General features: G+C 36.4%; 1 protein-coding gene across 7 annotated transcripts in view; it reads left to right on the plus strand.

Annotated features, from left to right (window-relative positions):
• CFAP44 (cilia and flagella associated protein 44) overlaps positions 1–18,681 on the plus strand; it is a 139,999-nt gene that overhangs the window by 71,612 nt on the left and 49,706 nt on the right. For 3 of the 7 annotated variants that reach the window (XR_014824806.1, XM_021070360.2, XM_021070363.2), the window contains 6 exons: positions 2,045–2,206; positions 3,446–3,679; positions 12,734–12,879; positions 13,461–13,731; positions 16,504–16,559; positions 16,724–16,886. Coding sequence is in view for 4 of the 7 variants with exons in the window: in XM_021070360.2 (XP_020926019.2) it covers positions 2,045–2,206; positions 3,446–3,679; positions 12,734–12,879; positions 13,461–13,731; positions 16,504–16,559; positions 16,724–16,886 (1,032 nt within the window). In the remaining 3 variants the exon portion in view is untranslated. Of the gene's footprint in view, positions 1–2,044; positions 2,207–3,445; positions 3,680–12,733; positions 12,880–13,460; positions 13,732–16,503; positions 16,560–16,723; positions 16,887–17,551; positions 17,640–18,681 lie in introns of all 7 variants that reach the window. The other 4 variants (XM_021070362.2, XM_084991178.1, XR_002337897.2 and 1 more) reach the window with 3 other exon arrangements.

Raw genomic sequence — 18,681 nt, forward strand, 5'->3', positions numbered from 1 at the left:
GGAGTAGGTGAGCCTTACGTCCTGCCACTCCGCCATCTTAGACTTCCTCCTCTCACAGAAATTTAACCTCACTTCCATCAGTATTTAAATATATTCAAGTCTCTTCCACTTATAAAAAATAAATTTCTTGATTTCATGTTCTCCAGTTACTGTCCCATGTCTCTCTTCCCAGTTTTCTCAAAGGGATTGATTATTCCCATCAACTCCATTTCTTTACATTCCACCCCTTCCTTTACACACTCTTACTAGGTTCTTGTCTCATAGTTGTGCCAGATCAGCTCTTCTAAAGACACCAATGGTATTCATTTAGAATTTTTTTTTTTTCTTTTCTAGGGCTGCACCCACGGCATATGGAGCTTCCCAGGCTAGGGGTTGAATCAGAGCTGTAGCTGCTGGCCTATGCCAGAGCCACAGCAACGCCAGATCTGAGCTGTGTCTGTGACCTACACCACAGCTCATGGCAATGCCGGATCCTTAACCCAATGAGCAAGGCCAGGGATTGAACCTGCAACCTCATGGTTCCTAGTCAGATTCTTTAACCACCGCACCATGAGGGGAACTCCACATTCAGCTTTTTTAGCTCTTATCTTTCTTGCTCTCTGAGCCTCAGTTAACCTTGTTGACCTCAGCTCCTCTCTGAAATACCATCTCACTTTGACTTTGGGTACGTTTTTCTGTCATGGTTCATTTTCCTACATCTTGTCTCCCTGTGGTCTCCCTTACATAGCCATTGAGTGTTGTTTCCCCAAGGCTTTGTCCCAGTCTTTCTCTCACTATGTTCTCTAAACCTAGATGATACCACCAAGGCCACAACTTTCCTATGAGTCCAAATGTGCCACAGGATATCTGCACATGGTATTTCCTTTCCACAGCATGTTCCCTCAAGCCCTCTCCTAAGTTATTATGGAATTAGCTACTACTATCATCACCTTGAAGCTTAGGTACCACCTCAGGAAGCCTTGTACAACCTCCTTACTCTGGTGGTACCTCTGCAACACTTGTTGCAGTTATAATTTACGTCTATTTATATGATTTGTTAAGTGACAGGCTCTCCCATTGGAGGTAAGCTCCATAATGGCAGAGACTATACCTATTTTTATTCCTATAATTGTACCTCTAGCACTTTGTAAAATTCTGAGTACAAAGTAGGCACACAATAAGCATAGAATAAAATAACCGAGTGAATAAAAATTTCAATTAATGTATCTATGGAATATCAAGGTGAGGGTTTCCAACACATGGTTAAATGATTTGGGAGCTCAAGAGAGAGGTCTGGATTAGAAAGATTAATTTGGAATCTTTGTGAATGATAATGAAGACTTGGTTGGCTATAAGATTTCCCAGGGAATGTTTATGCAAAGAAGAGGGAAGAGAACAAAAATCTTGGGAACATCCACATTAAATGAACTCAGAGAAAGGATGATCCATCAAACGAAGCTGAGGCTGTATATGCCATCCATGCCATCCACACACCCGCAGATTTACCTTGGCATTCCTAATGTTAATATTCTGCCCTTGGGCTAACATATTTCACAACCACATATTTTGACATCTATAAAGGAAACAAATCTAATTTTAACATTTAGCTTATTAATTAATAATATAATTGTATTAATAATTGTGTATAGTGATTGATAAGATTGACTCTGTTCCTCACTGCAGTTATTACCGGTAAAAAAATATCTTTAAAAAATTTTTTTCTTTTGAGGGCCACACCCACAGAATATGGAAGTTCCCAGGCTGGGGGTCAAATTGGAGTTGCAGCTGCCAGCCTAAACCTCAGCCACAGCAATACCAGATCTGAGCTGCATCTGTGACCTACACCACAGCTCATGGCAACACTGGATCCTAAACCCACTAAATGAGGCCAGGGATGGAACCCACATCCTCATGGATCCTAGTTGTGTTTGATACCACTGAGCCACAGTGGGAATTCCTTAAAAAAGGTTACTATACATAGCAGCCATAGTTTCCCTGGTTTAAAATCTTTTTGAAATGCGGTTCTAAAAATGTGTCTAAATATAAATATATTTAATCTTTTTAGCCAGAAAATACTTTACTGATTATCTGCGAGAATGGCTATGTTCTTGAAGCTCCACTTCCAACTCAAAAGGAGGAAGAAGAGGATCATGATGTAGTTTCCTATGAAATCAAAGACATGTGCATAAAATGTTTCCATTTCTCAAGTGTCAAATCTAAGATTCTGGTATGGGGATATTCTTGAAGTATTTCTTCCTTCCTTTCTTTTCCTTCCTTCCATCCTTCTTGCCTTCCTCCCTTCTTTATCTCTCTTTCTTTGACCCTGCTCATGGCACGTGGAGGTTCCTGAGCCAGCTATCAAGTCCGGGCTAGGGATCAAACTTGAGCCACAGCAGCAACCCAAGCCACTGTAATAACAATGCCATATCCTTAACCAACTGCATCACAAAGAGATTCCTTTTATTCTTTCCTAGGCTATAAAATATCCTGTGTTAAGTGCTAGGGAAATACAAAGAATAAGAAGATACAGACCTTGGCTTTAAGGACCTTGTCTGGTAGGAATCAGCTAGCTATATTAGAAGGCAGTAATGAATAGGTACTAAAGTGCAGTGGAAAGAATTGTAGGGGTGTACAGAGAAAAGATTATATGATTCTGATGAAGGAGTGAGAGGAGGTCAAGAATGGCTTCATGGAGGGGTATTTAGTATTGAAAGAGGGGAAGGATTTTGAAAGGAAAAAAATGGGAGGGAAGGAAGGCAATAAACTCTGGAAGAACATCTTGAGGGAAGGCAGAGTTGCAAGAGTTTTTGGTGTTTTTAGGAAATGAAGAATGGACTGTGAAACAGAGGGATGCGATTTGTGGAGGGATGTGGCAGAAGTCTGTGATCACCTCATGGGGCTTCTTAAATACCAGCCAAGATGTTTTAATTTAATTCTTAGGCCACTGGAATCTATTGCAAGTGTTTGAGGAGAGGATCGATGTGATGAAATCATATAAATTCGGAAGTTAATTCTAAGGGGTAGAGGGAATAAAGAGGTAAAATGTGGGAAGTAGGGATGCCAGTGTTATGTGGCTTTAGCAATAGCTTGTTGATAGAGGTTGAGGGCCTAAAAATAGAAACTACTTCCTTTGTGGACCATTACAGTCCACCTAACTGATGGACTGACAGTGATTGAGAGAAATGTATTTCGCTTCTCTATTAGGGAAAAGAAAGGGCAAAATCATATCTGTAAAACTAGGATCAGTGGGGGGTAATACAGAAAGTCTTTCAAAATGATTTGAAAATTTTAGCAATAAAAATATACACTCAAATTGATTTTTTAAAATTTTCAGTGACATTATTTATTACATTAGAGCTGTGAATTTTTCTAGGACTCTTATCTTCCTTATACTTTCTTTAATAATATTGTGAATGAATGAATGAATGACAGTTGTTTTTATGTCTCAATATCTCCTTTGCAAAAGAGATTAATAGAAATTGAAAAGAGAAAGAAACGAAAGGAGTTGAAGGAGAAAGAAAAGGAAGAAAGGAGGAAGCTGGCCAAAGAGATGGGAGAAGATGGAGAAAAGGAATTCCAGAAGCAAGAAGAGGAGGAGGAAGAGGAAGAGGAACCATTACCTGAAATCTTTATTCCTTTAACACCCTGTCACATCCTCTGTGGATTTTACTCTGAGCCGGGGAAGTTCTGGGTTTCTTTGGTAAGTAATAATGTACTATATTTTATCTCAGCTATAACCCAATATAGTTATAATTTTCTACCACATTCTTACTTCCTTACTTTACAGTAAGGCTTCATTTAGTAACTGTTGTTGAAGGTGTGAATTTTGATGAGTGAATTTGAGTTAGTTTTTATATAATCTTTTTCTTGCTGTTGTTGTTTTGATTTTTTTTTTTTTTTTTTTTTTTTTTTTTTTGCTTTTTAGTTTCATGACATATGGAAGTTCCCAGGCTAGGGGTTGAATGGGAGCTGTAGCTGCCGGCCTACACCACAGCCACAGCAACTTGGGATCTGAGCTGTGTCTGTGACCTACATCACAGCTCATGGCAACACTGGATCCCCAACCCAGTGAGTGAGGCCAGGGATCAAACCTTCATCCTCATGGATACTAGTCAGATCTGCTTCTGCTGCACCACAACAGGAAATCCCAGTTTTTATATCATCTTAATATCTCTTTTATGTGTCCACTTGTTAAATCTGTTATCTGTGACAATCATATACACTTCAGGAGGTCAAAGGAGGAGAAGAATCAAAGGTAGAAGGGCAGAGGGCTAAGGGGTTTTCCAGTTGAGTCTGTTGGTTTACGATTTTGAATGTAACTGCAGCATAATGCAGTAGACTTTAGCTATGCTGTGTGGCCATATGGAAGTCTGAGAAAAGGACTGTTTTTAGATCATCACATTGCCACCTTGAACAAAATTGGCACTTGGCTAATAAGAAAGACAGAAAAATGGATCCTGGGGAGACAAGAACCTGGGACTGTTACAATAATGTGACAACTACATCCCCTAATTATGTATTTTCCACTCTTATGAAATATTTTATTGATCTATTGCAAAGCGAGACTTCCCTCATGATAAATTTGTCACAAATTTCAATTCAATTTATCAAAAAAGTAATAATTTACATAAAAGCATATATGAAAGGTAATCACTAGTTCATTGCTTGTCTCAGATATTTGGCCAAGACAGGGGACTGCCTAGCTAAGAAGTGTTGCTAGAAGGAGTGATTGAGAGTTAACTCTTCAACTTTTCTTAGAAATATATCTTTGATAAAAAAAATAATAAAAAAATATATCTTGGATTATAACTTCTAAGGAGGCAATCAGCAAGAAAGAAAGTAGCAATGGAGGCACCTCAGAATGATTTACAGTGTTCTGTCAGTTTTCTACTGTATAGCAAAGTGACCCAGTCATATATATATATATATATATATATATACACACACACACACACACACATATATATATATACATGCATATATATGTATATATTCTCTTTTTCGTATTATCCTCCATCATATTCCATCACAAGTGACTAGATATAGTTCCCTGTGCTATACAGCAGTATCTCATTGCTTATCTACTCCAAATGCAATAGTTTGCATCTATCAACCCCAAGCTCCCAGTCCATCCCACTCCCCCCGCTCCTCCTTGGCAACCACAAGTCTGTTCTCCAAGTCCATTCTTTTCTATTCTGTCGAAAGTTTCATTTGTAACGTATGTTAGATTCCACATAGAAGTGATATATGATATTTGTCTTTCTCTTTCTGACTTACTTCGCTTAGTATGAGAGTCTCTAGTTCCATCCATGTTGCTGAAAATGGCGTTGTTTTGTTCTTTTTATGGCTGAGTAGTATTCCATTGTGTATATGTACCATATCTTCTTAATCCATTCATCTGTCGATGGACATTTAGGTTGTTTCCGTGTCTTGGCTGTTGTAAGTAGTGCTGCAATGAACATGAGAGTGCATGTGTATTTTTCAAGGAAAGTTTTGTCCAGATATATGTGGGATTTCTGGGTCATACGGTAGTTTTATATTTAATTTTATATTTAATTAAAACCTCCATACTGTTCTCCATAGTGGTTGTACCAATTTACATTCCCACCAACAGTGTAGCAAGGTTCCCTTTTCTCCACACCCCCTCCAGCATTTGTTATTTGTGGTCTTGTTAATGATGACCATTCTCACAGGTATGAGGTGGCACCTCATAGTAGTTTTGGTTTGCATTTCTCTAATAATCAGGGATGTTGAGCATTTTTTCATGTGCCTGTTGGCCGTTAGTATATCTTCTTTGGAGAACCGTCTATTCAGGTCTTTGGCCCATTTTTCCATTGGGTTGTTGGCTTTTTGGCTGTTGAGCTGTATAAGTTGTTTGTATGAGTTGTATAAGTTGTTTGTATATTTTAGAGATTAAACCCCAGTCAGTTGCATCAATTGAAATGATTTTCTCCCATTATGTAGGTTGACATTTTGTTTTTTATGGTTTCCTTTGCTGTGCAAAAGCTTGTCAGTTTGTTTAGGTCCCATGGGTTTATTTTTGCTTTTATTTCTGTTGCTTTGGGAGAGTGACCTGAGAAAACATTTGTAAGGTTGATGTCAGAGAATGTTTTGCCTATGTTCTCTTTTAGGAGTTTGATGGTGTCTCGTCTTACGTTTAAGTCTTTAAAGCCATTTTGAGTTTGTTTTTGTGCGTGGTGTGAGGCTGTGTTCCAGTTTCACTGATTTACACGTGGCTGCCCAGGTTTCCCAGCACCATTTGCTGAAAAGACTGTCTTTTTCCCATTTTATATCCTTGCCTCCTTTGTTGAAGATTAATTGACCATAGGTGTCTGGGTTTATTTCTGGGTTCTCTCTTCTGTCCCATTGGTCTGTCTGTCCGTTTTGGTACAAGAATCACACTGTCTTGATGACTGTGGCTTTGTAATATTGCCTGAAGTCTGGGAGAGTTCTGCCTCCTGCTTGGTTTTTGTTCCTCAGGATTGCTTTGGCAATTCTGGGTCTTCTGTGGTTCCATATAAATGTTTGGATGGTTTGTTCTAGTTCTGTGAAAAATGTCATGGGTAATTTGATAAGGATTGCATTGAATCTGTAGATTGCTTTGGGTAGTATGGCCATTTTTGCAGTATTAATTTTCCCAACCCAGGAGCATAGAGTATCTTTCCATTTCTTTACATCTTCTTTACTTTCCTTGATTAGTGTGTTATAGTTCTGAGCATGTAAGTCTTTCACCTCCTTGGTCAGGTGTATTCCCAGGTATTTGATTTTTGGGGGTGCAGTTTTAAAAGGTGTTGTGTTTTTGTATTCCTTTTCTAATATTTCACTGTTGGCATACAGGAATGCGACTCATTTCTGAGTGTTAGTCTTATATCCTGCTATTTTGCTGAATTTGTTGATCAGTCCGAGTAGTTTTTGGGTTGTGTCCTTAGGGTTTTCTGTATGTAGTATCATCTGTATGTAGTATCATGTCATCTGCATACAGTGACAATGTCACCTCTTCTCTTCCAGTTAGGATACATTGTATTTCTTTTGTTTGTCAGACTGCTGTGGCTAGGACTTCCAATACCATGTTGAATAACAGTGGTGAGAGTGGGCATCCTTGTCTTGTTCCAGATTTTATTGGAAAGGCTTTCGGCTTTTCTCTATTGAGTATCAAAACGTTGGCTGTAGGTTTGTCATAAATGGCTTTTATTATGAAGTTATGTTCCCTCTATACCTACTTCGGTAAGAGTTTTTATCATGAATGGATGTTGGACTTCGTCAAATGCTTTTTCTGCATCTATTGAGACGATCGTGTGGTTTTTGAGTTTTCTTTTGTTAATGTGGTATATGATGTTGATTGATTTTCATATGTTGAACCATGCTTGTGAACCTGGGATGAATCCCACCTGGTTGTGGTGTATGATCTTTTTTATATGTTGTTGGATTCAGTTGGCTAAGATTTTGTTGAGAATTTTTGCGACTATATTCATCAGATATGTTGGCCTATAGTTTTCTTTTCTTTTTTGATTGTATCTTTGTCTGATTTTGGTATTAGGGTGATGGTGACATCATAGAATGTCTTTGGGAGTGTTCCTTCTTCAACCTTTTGGAAAAGTTTAAAGAGTAAGCGTATAAGTTCCTTTTTGTATATTTGGTAGAATTCAACATGTGAAGCCATCTGGTCCTGGACTTTTGTTTGTAGGGAGTATTTTTATTATGTATTCAATTTCATTTCTAGTGATTGGTCTGTTCAGTTTATCTCTTTCTTCTTGATTTCTTCTTTGGCATGCTGTAAGTGTCTAGAAAGTTGTCCATTTCTTCTAGGTTGTCAAATTTGTTGGTATACAATTGTTCATGGTATTCTCTTACGGTTTTTGGTATTTCTTCTGTATCCATTGTGGGTTCTTCTTTTTCATTTCTTATTTTGTTTATTTGGGTTTTTTCTCTCCTCTTCTTGGTGAGTCTGGCCAGAGGTTTGTCAATTTTATTTGTCTTATTAGAGAACCAGCTCTTGGTTTTATTGCTTTTTTTTCTATTGTTTTTTGAGGATTCCATTTCTTTGTGCCTTTCTGCTTTGTCTTCTTTGCTTTATGAGACAATTACTGATGGCTACTATTGTGTGTGGTTCAAGGGGTAAATGGGTAAATAACACATGTTCCTGCCCTCTGGAAGCTTCCTCATATCAAGAGGAACGGAGGAAGGAGTTCCCTGGTTGTTCAGTGGGTTAAGGACCTGGTGTTGTCGCTGTGGCAGCTCAGTTGCTGCTGTGGTGTGGTTTCAGTCCCTGGCCTGGGAACTTCCACATGCTGCAGGTGTGACAAAAAAAAAAAAAGAAAGGAAAAAAAATGGGAGAGAGGCACAGAAACAATTGTAATGTAATAGAGTTGAAATGCATGTACAAAAATTAATTATGTAACAAACGTACTTAGTGCCTATCCTTAGGATGGCCAGATGAATATTTCATGGGATATACTTATACTTAAAACTGTATTTGTTATCTGAAATTCAAACTTAACTGTACGTCCTGCATTTAAAAACTTTTTTTAAAAAAATTGAGATATAATTCACATGCAGGAATTCCCACTGTGGGGCAGTGGAAATGAATCCAATGAGTATCCATGAGGATGTGGGTTTGATGCCTGACCTTGTTCAGTGGGTTGGGGATCCCAGCATTGGTGTGAGCTGTGATTACAGGCTGACAGCTGTAACTTCAATCTGACTCCTAGCCTGGGAAGTTCCATATGCCACTGGTGCCACTCTAATAGGCATAAAATAAAGAAATAAATAAAAATAAAATCCTAAAAAATTGACTTGCAGCTCTATATAAGTTATATAGCATAATGATTTGACTTGCCTGTATTATAATTACCATATTAAGTTTAGTTTATTCTGTACTTTTATTTGCTAAATATGGAAACCTGCTTATTCTATATGAGGCAGCATTCTAAGTGACCACCCTAAAAATAAGGCTCTTAAAATTTGCATTTTACATAAGAAGAAACCAAGATATGGAGAGGCTAATTAAGTTATCCAAGGTCACATAATTGAGAGGTGGAACAAAGACTGGGCTGGGGCAGTTTGGGTCTAGAGGCCATGTTCTTAACCATTAAATGACATCAGGTTGTGATGCTAGCCCTGCTTGACTCAACTTTTTGTGAACTCTGTGCCTGTACCCAAGAAGATGCTGTAGAAAAAACAGTCTCATTTTGAAGCCATGACTACAATTCTCAAATCAGTACTCACATGGCAGGCTGGTTCTACTGCCCAGTGTGTTCACTCTCCCACTTTCCAAATTATCACTTTAATTCTTCTCCCACGTCAATCATTTTGTACCTTCCCTCAGTTTCTAATTATAACTTAATCCCACAGTTCACTGAGAAAATAAAATCAAAACAGTCGGATGGAATTTCCTTATCTTGTCTCAGTCAGATCTAATGTCCTGTGGGAATCCATACAAGTTTGTTTGCTATTAGTACAATTGGTGAATGGGCCCCTGCAACTTTTCAAGAGAGCTGTCCTCTTAATGGCCTCTTAATCCCATCCCCTCTCACTTTCTCAAAGATTTTACATCTGAAATTAACTAGCTGGTCTCCTATACCATCAGCCTCTCTTTTTACTCAGTTCTTATCATCAGCACATACATGCTCCTAGTATTTATCAACTTAAAATTTTTTTTCTTGAACATCTCTTTCCTTCTCATTCACTGCTCCTTTACAGGAAAACTTCTTCAAAGAGTTGTCTGCAGTCATTGGCTTCATTTCTTCACTTCCTGTTTGGTCTGTAGCCCATTCCAGTTGGGTTTCTATCTCCACCACTTCACATCATCAAAGATTTCCATGCTTTTGCCAAGCTCAGTGGTTACTCCTCTGGCCATTTGATCTTTCAGAAACGTTTGATAGAGTTGACCCTCCATCCTGTTTAAAACTTTTTCTTTTCCTGGCTTCTAAGACACCACAGTCTGCTGGCCACCCTATCAGCCTCTTTTGCTGCCTTCTTAATTTGTTGAACAAACTCTGAAATGTGAAGTACTCCAGAATGTGATTTTGGGTGCCCTCTTTCTTGCTAGATAATTTCATCTAGTCACATGGCTTTAAATATCAATTATATGCCAAATCTAATTGTAAACCTCAAATTTTTATGTATGATCGTGACCTCTCCTCTCATATTCAGACTTGTATGCCCAACTTGACATCTCTACTTGGTACCTCAAAATGAACAAGTCCAAAATATAACTTTTCTTTTTCTTTCTTTCTTTTTTTTTTGGGGGGGGGTCTTTTGTCTTTATAGGGCCTCACACACAGCATATGGATGTTCCCAGGCTAGGGGTCGAATCGGAGCTGTTGCTGCCAGCCTACACCACAGCCACAGCAATGCTGGATCCTCAACCTACTGAGTGAGGTCAGGGATTGAACCTGCAACCTCATGGTTCCTAGTCGGATTCGTTTTTGCTGTGCCACGATGGGAACTCCCAAAATATAACTTTTCAACCACTCTTACCCCATGAAACCTGTTCCATCTCCATCTCAGGAAATGGAACAGCCATCCATCCAGTTACTAAGCCAAGACTTTGTAAGAGTTATTAATGATTCTTCCCTTTCCTTTACCTTTGATATTCTTATTTCAAAGTATGTCTCTTGTAAGCAGCACATGGTTAGGCTTTTTAAAACTTTTTAATCCTATAGTATAATCTTTATTTTAATAGAATTCTATGTGCATTTACATTTAATGTAATTACTAATATATTTTAGATTCACCATCTTATTATTTCTAATTATCATACCAATTCTATTTTCCCTTTTTCATCTTCTATCAGGTGATTAGGTAGATTTTCCTTCTCTGTTAGGTTATTAGTTACATTTTTTTTTTTTTACACTGCCTACAGAGAAAAAAGATCATTGAGTATGTTAATGCTATATATCCTCCCCCACAGCTCATATATACAGTTTTTTTTTTTTTTTTGGACTTATAGTGCCTATTTTTCCTTTTTAAAAAATTTTATTTCTGCTATATATTTTCTTTCCAAATCTTTTTCTTTTTATCATCTTTTGTCTTCCGTTCTATCATCTACACATTTTTATTTATTTATTTATTTTTTGTAAACTGGTTCATCTTTTTTCTCTTGTTGCTTTTAATATTTTGTGTTAAAAGGTGTAATTTCTTCATATATCTTATTGTGGTTCATTGCATTTCTTGTACTTCAACACATTTATATTCAGTTTTAGAAAATCCTTCAGGAGTTATTGACCACAATATCGCTTCTGGCCCATCTTTTTAGTCTCTGCTTGTGCGATTCCAGTTTTGTGTGCAGTAATAATATCACTGTGTCCCATATAGATCTTGCACTTCTGTTTTAAAAAGTTTTACATCTTTATTTTCTCCTATCTCCTGCCTTAGTCTTTTTTTTTCTGATTCTGTTCTAGCTTTAGCTATGTCTGATTGCTTTTAAACTAATCTATTGAATTTCTAATTTCTGTCATTTTATTTCTCCTTTATTTTTCAGTTCTAGAATTTTCATTTTTTCCATTATCCCCTTTTTTATAGATCTCTTTGACTTCTAAAATTTTCTATATTCCCCTCAAAGACCTTAAAAATATTAAGCATAGTTATTTCAAGGTCCATTATGAAAACACCTCTATCACTATTTCTTGTAATTTTGTTTCTTTCATCTGTTTTTTAAATTTTAAGTCAACACTTGTTTTTATCTAGTTGTTTTTCTTTTCAATTAAATGCTAAACCTTGTCTGTGAAAAAAAAATTAGTATTAGCTTGAGTCTCTGTATATTGCTATTGTCTCCTGGAGATTTATTTTTGGTTCTGGAAAGCAGCTAGAAATCCTAGATCAGTTTTATCCAATCAGTGTTTGCGATTACCTGAAATTAGGCTTTACTTCCTATGAGGTCCAGTCTGTTTCTAGTTTACCTGTGCATGTGGGGTGTAGTGCTCCAGGGTTGCAGTGGCAGCTGTGTTTACCTTGGCTCCTTCTTGGAGCACCCTGGGAATTCTTTGCCCTTCCCAAAGCCCATGAGACCAAAGAGCGCTCTATTCAGCTTTTTAACCTCTCAGCTGCCACTTTCAGAACTGGCAGTTGTCTCAGGTAGAAAAACTATGTCCTAGAATGAAAATCAGTGTAACTATAATCTACAAAACTCTATTGTTAAATACAGCTTATGCAGAATAATAGTTTAATTCCATTTGAAATAAAATGGAATTCAGTATGTAGATAGAAGCAATTGGGGTTAATAGATGCAGACTGTTGCCTTCTTTATTGTATTTTAAGTGGTAACAAATCATTTTACGGTGTTTTATTTTTATAATTGCATAGTTGCATTTGAATGAATAATGGAGATGCTTATGAATCTGTTATCATATAAATCATATAAAATAGATATTTTAAGGTACTATTTTATGTGTTAAAATTTGAAATAATCATTGGAGTTTCCATTGTGGCTCAGTGCTAATGAACCCGACCAGTATCCATGAGGATGCATGTTAGATCCCTGGTCTCACTCAGTGGGTTAAGTATCCAGCATTGCCATGAGCTGTGGTATAGCATGCAGATGCAGCTCTGATCTGGTGTTGCTGTGACTGTGGCATAGGCTGGCAGCTTCAGCTCTGATTCAACCCCTAGCCTGGGAATTTCCATATGCCACACCTGCAGCCTTAAAAAGCAAAAATAAAATAAAATAAAATTTGAAATAATTAGAAACTCCTCACATGATCATATGTGTCCTCTATTCAAGTATTACCCTCTATGTTATTTATCTATTTTCCAGGGTGGCTATGATTCTGGTTTTCTATATCACTGTGAGTTCCCTCCATATGACAAAAACAGTGATATCACAGAAAAGAAAGATGAGCCTTTTGATTTCCGTCTTCTGGAAGATACAGAGGATAATCCCATCACAACTATCACTTTCAGGTGACCAAAATTTCAGAATGCTTTAAAAAACAATGTCCCCAATTGTCTGCTTTTGTCCATGAATATTGTCAATTTTGAAGAGCTGTCCAAATTGGGAGAGGGGTACTCAAACAGTATTTAGTTAAATACATCATATGAATAAAGTAGAAGCCAAGCTAATCTTGAAACTGTTTCAATCCTTTCTATTAAATCTTTTGTCAGAATTTATCACACAATTGAATTGTATGGATTTTCTTTTTGTTACTTAGAGGGATGCTACTGAATGGTCAGATATCAAAGGTTTGGGATTCCAATGATTCTGGAGAAATCACAAATCGAATCATTAATCCTTTAATAATTTAGAATTAAGCATATATGAAGACCAAATAAAATAGCTCTAAATTTCAAATCGGCTTTTTCTCCTTCTATCCTTTTGTTTGCTAGACCTACCATAATTTGTTAGTGCTTCAGCATGTGAAATTTTGTGGGGACACAATTTAGTCCATAACACCTTTGTTATTAAAAATTTAGTCATTTGTCAATTAAAGTTAAATATTTTCAGATTAATATGAGGAACAATTTACTTTCTTTTTGTTTTGTAGCATTAACAAAAATATGATGTTTTGTGGAATGCAAAATGGAGCAATTCGAGTCTATGTTCTAAATCAGAATGATCCTTCATTGGCCAGTATGGAGGACTACTGGCACTTCAACATGCATGACAATAATTATGGCTGTATTAAAGCCATCTCCACTAGCTTTGATGACCGTTTCTTGCTGTCTGCTGGAGCAGATAGTAATATCTTTGTTTTCAGCTTTTTTTCTGAATTTGAGTTAAAGAAAGACATGAAAGCCAAAGTGCCATCTCCCAGGGTATGTAACTGACAAATAACAACAACATTAATACAGTGATGTTAAAATTCTCATATTCCTTAAAAATGGAACTATTTAGACACAAATACCTTATAGTCAAATGTTCCTACCAATATTACAATTTTGCCATTCAGATACCTCTGTTATAAAATATTAAATATGTTGAACTCATCTTATTACTAAAGGTATTGAAATCCCTCAATTGAAAAGACTCAATTTTTTTTTCTCAATCACTTTCTCAAAGTTTTTTGTTTTTAAATTTTCAGTTGTTTTTGCATAATATTTTTTCAGATATATAGTTTGCTTTTTATTCATCTGCTTATTAAAGAGGCATATGCAGAATATGTACCATAATTTGGTGCCTTTGAAGGGGATTGTAAAAATATTATTGTCTTTAGTATTAGAATATGAAAATGTCATCAAAGATTCAGTTAAATTATTCCATTCTTAGGCAGAATACATACTTAGCTTTGTAGTAAAGATTGAGTGTTTGTATCCCCAAATTATATCCCTTTGCCCTATGATAGGACCTGAATTTTCTATTACCAAAATGGTTCCTTTGGATAAAACCACTAATAACCATTAGAATTGCTCCCAAAGAATAAAATTATATTGGAAAGACCAAAGGTAAAAATGCTGTGAACACACTGGCTTCCTATTTAACAGGTATCCCACTTCAAAAGAACATGCAAAGAATATAGGGAAGATTTGAGCAGGTATTTTCATTTCTATAAATAGCAGCAAAATTTGGAAAATGAATTATTGTCGAAAGAAGTCCAGCTCAGAAGGAGGAATTAGAGAAGGGAAAGTGTATGAACAAGAAGAATATCTTTCTACTTAGTGCCAACTCTCTATATGGAAACCCATATCAGATAGAAAAAATCCATTCCACTCTATATGGAAACCCATATTGGATAGAAAAAATCCATTCCACATTTGTATAATGGTCTTCTTTCATTTACGACTAAAATCAGTATTTCTTAAGTCACTGAAGCAGACTCTGCTTTTTATACAAAGTCAGACAGAATTGAATAAACCAAATAAACTAAGCTCTGAATGGGTCTGAGGTTCTTACCATATTTTAGAATCACTGGGAAACCCTTAAAGCAATAAAATCAGAATCTCTGAAGCTGAGGCCTAGATACTTAAGATATAATGGGGTTGCATGTTGATAAGCCCATCATAAGTTGAAAATAAGTTGAAAATGCATTTAACACACCTACCCTGCCAAACATCACAGCTGAACCTAGCCCACCTTAAATGTGCTCAGAACACTTAAAATAGCCTGAAGTTAGCAGAACCATCTACCAAAAAGCCTACTTTATGATAAAGTCTTAATTGTCTCATATAATTTGTTGGATACTAAACTGAAAGTGAAAAGCAGAATGGTTGTAAGGGTACCAGTTGTTTACCCTCGTGGTAGTGTGGCTGCCTAGGAGATGGGGCTGCAACAGCTGCCCACATCCCCAGCCAGGAAAAGGTCAACGTTCAAAACTTGAAGTATGGTTTCTCTGAAGTGCATATTGCTTTTGCACCATCATAAAGTCAAAAAGTGGTTGAGTTGGCCATCCTAAGTCAGGGACTATCTGTATTTTGTAAAATCTCTCACACACACACCCCAGCCCCCCATGATTCTAGAGTATAGCCAGGATTGAGAACAATTGTGGGGTATTTTGGAACTGTCTGGAAGCATCTTTAACTCAAATTTATTATAAACATCTGAGATCAGGAGATAGCTAGCTGATATCAGTATCAAATCCTGGAAATAGCTACTGATATTAGAGAACCAAAGGGCTTAGCTCTGAGCAATAAAAGAAGTGAAATTCAGTCAAGTTCTGTCCTACATGATTAACAGTAGCTAAAATGTATTAGCCAGCACTGTCTCTTACATTGGTCATGTTTTATGACTTCACTTTATGAAAGTCATAAACCTTATCTCACATAAATATTGATTTACATTTTTATGTGAATAAAGAATAGCACTGTAATGAAACAACTTGATCAAAAGAGATTCTTTATTTCTTTACTTCATATGAACAGACCTATCTGCTATGAATAGAAAATAAGTTCAGTTTTACTTAAGAACTAGTTAGCTAGCAAACTAGGACTTTTTGTTTCATTCACTGGGCTATAATTCCTCTTCTACAATAGCCTAAGACACTTTTCAGCACAACCTCTGACTAAACAAAACGTTTTTAAGTGACTTACTTCATAATATTCCTTACTTTGATTTCCTTTCTAAAGGTTGATTTGTATTTCTGATCTCATCTTTTTATCAAGGAAAGGGATTATACTATTCTGTGTATTTCCCACTGAATGTCTTTGATAAAGTCAAATGAAACACTTAAAATTTTAAAAATGTACATATTTAAAGTTTTTCATAGTATACACATGAGGTATTTTGGGGGAAATCAAAGCATGTTTGAAAGGGTTGTTTTTTTTAAGTATTTTAAAATAAATGACCTAGAAGATTTTTGTGTGTATTTTTTGTTACTAACATATAGATATTAGCAGTTCACATTTTGGAGGAGAATATAGTGATATTAATATTTTTCATACATGTGATTGAGCTTCAAGTCTTTTTCTACCTACCCCTTTAAGTGAAGTAGAAACAAGTAAGTTTTTTCCCTAGTTTATTTTTTGTGAAAATACCTTTTAAGCTTACAATTGCTAGAAATGAGTAGGGAAAACCCTTCAAATGACTACTTATTTGATATTTTAAGGCAAATATGCAGTTTAAAAAGGATGACTTTTTAACTCTCTTTCCCATAGTTTGGAATAGAAACGGAGCCAATTCCAGAAGATATTGAAGATCCTAAAGCTTACAGGTATGGGAAATTTTGATAAATACCCACTAAGCCTAGGCTTTTGCAAAACGGACCAACATTTTACCAAATTTGACCAAGCTAAACAAATTTCCAATTTATTGAGTACTTTCTCTTTGTTGTTTCTGTATCTTTAACCTATTATCCTTTTAAATTTCTGTTTTCAGTATTGAGAATGCCAGAAGAAAAAGAGAACATGACAAGTTAGTGAAGGAAGTGGAAGAAATCAAGGCTGGGAAGAGAGAACGAATCAAAGCTTTGAGAAATGAATTACAGAAACTATTACAGATGAATGAAGCATTACCAAAACATATGCAGTTTAAACGGACAGTAAGCCTAAAATAAATTCAATTTTAATTTTAACATATGCTATTTCTTTTTTTTTTTTTTTTTTTTTTTTTTTGTCTTTTTGTCTTTTAGTTGTTGTTGTTCTTGTTGTTGCTATTTCTTGGGCCGCTCCCACGGCATATGGAGGTTCCCAGGCTAGGGGTCGAATCGGAGCTGTAGCCACCGGCCTACGCCAGAGGCACAGCAACGCAGGATCCGAGCCGCGTCTGCAACCTATACCACAGCTCACGGCAACGCCGGATCGTTAACCCACTGAGCAAGGGCAGGGACCGAACCCGCAACCTCTTGGTTCCTAGTCGGATTCGTTAACCACTGCGCCACGACGGGAACTCCAACATATGCTATTTCTGAATCAACACTGCTATTTTGCCAACATTTAGGAACACTTAAAATCATCTTAAGATTTCCCTTTATCTGGCCGCTCAATGTGTTGGCAGCAATTAAACTACTGTGGAACTTATCACACAACTTGATTTGAATGTAGATAAGTCTATACAAAGTTTATTTCTGGATTTAGCTACTTCCCATTTATTGGGTTAAGTTTGAATCTAGTTATCAGTCCTTATCATACCTAGCTAAGATATCTATTAGGTAGGTACATACTGTATAATTTGATTCTCTGTGGTTCCTTTTCTATAATTCATCAGCTCTATTGAAAAGATGGTACCCACTTCATCAAAGTTTCTAAAAGATGACTCAGCAGAGTTGGAGCTATGGGGCCAATCACCAAATTGTGTAAGCTAATTTTGTATTAAATTTTTTTCTTTTGTGACTTGCTGCACAGCCCCATCTACCTGCTAGTAATGATCCCCTCCCCCATTTTTAACGTTATCTTACATGGAATTACTACCAAGAACTTAATCAAATAAAAGCTCAGAATTTATTATCCTGACTATGCCCATGGTTTACCCAGTCCTATAATTCTAGAAGCACTTAGCCAATTTCATGTATATATTAACAAACTTTGGTGAGATCATAATGATTAACTCCTTATGTCAGATAAAAGTCCAACTTGTAATAGTTAAAAGATGTTTGTTATTTTACCATGAAAAGGGTTGACACTTGCAGAATATGGGAGACATAAATCAAAATAAAGAACACCTGAGGTAAGTTCTATGCCTAAGCATTTTACACATCATTACTTAAAACACCAACACATCTGGAGAGAATAATTGCTTACAATTTAATGTGAATAAAGGCACTGTTATTTTTACAAGAGTGAAGGAAAGATATGTGAGGACCCTAAGTCTCCTCATGGGGGAAACAGCTCCTTTGGTGAAGGACATTCGGCAAGAACCTTGTTATATCATGAGGACACCAAAGACATCACTGTCTTTCCTTAGCTCGCACATGAGCTAAGTTTCCAGCTAAAACTGGCCATTGTGGGTATATTGTTTATTTAGTTGTTAATACGAATGAAATAATATATAGGACCAAATAAGAATATAAACTTTGGGGTGACCGAAATAATCAGAACAGGTGCTGATATAGAATTAGGTCTCCTCCTGTGGGGTCAAAAAAGGTTGTATTTAGGTTTTGGTCTGTTAGTAGTGTGGTAATCTTGGCTGCTAATGATAACAATAACAATAGAGCTGTCGTCAGGACAGATCAAACAAACAGTGGTGTTTGGTGTTGGGATGAAGTAGGTGGTTTTATATTAATAATTGTAATAAACTAGAATTAGGAAACACCTAGAATTGAGGGAACGCCTGCTAAATGAAAGAATGATGAGGTCAACTGAAGTTTCTGCATGAGCTCAGTTTTTAACTAAACCTGA

This window comes from Sus scrofa, chromosome 13, assembly GCF_054392235.1.
Source record: "Sus scrofa isolate SSC_HxYL_T2T_F1_AM1 chromosome 13, Sscrofa_HxYL_maternal_Yorkshire_Landrace_v2.0, whole genome shotgun sequence".
In the NCBI taxonomy this organism is placed as follows: Eukaryota; Metazoa; Chordata; class Mammalia; order Artiodactyla; family Suidae; genus Sus; species Sus scrofa.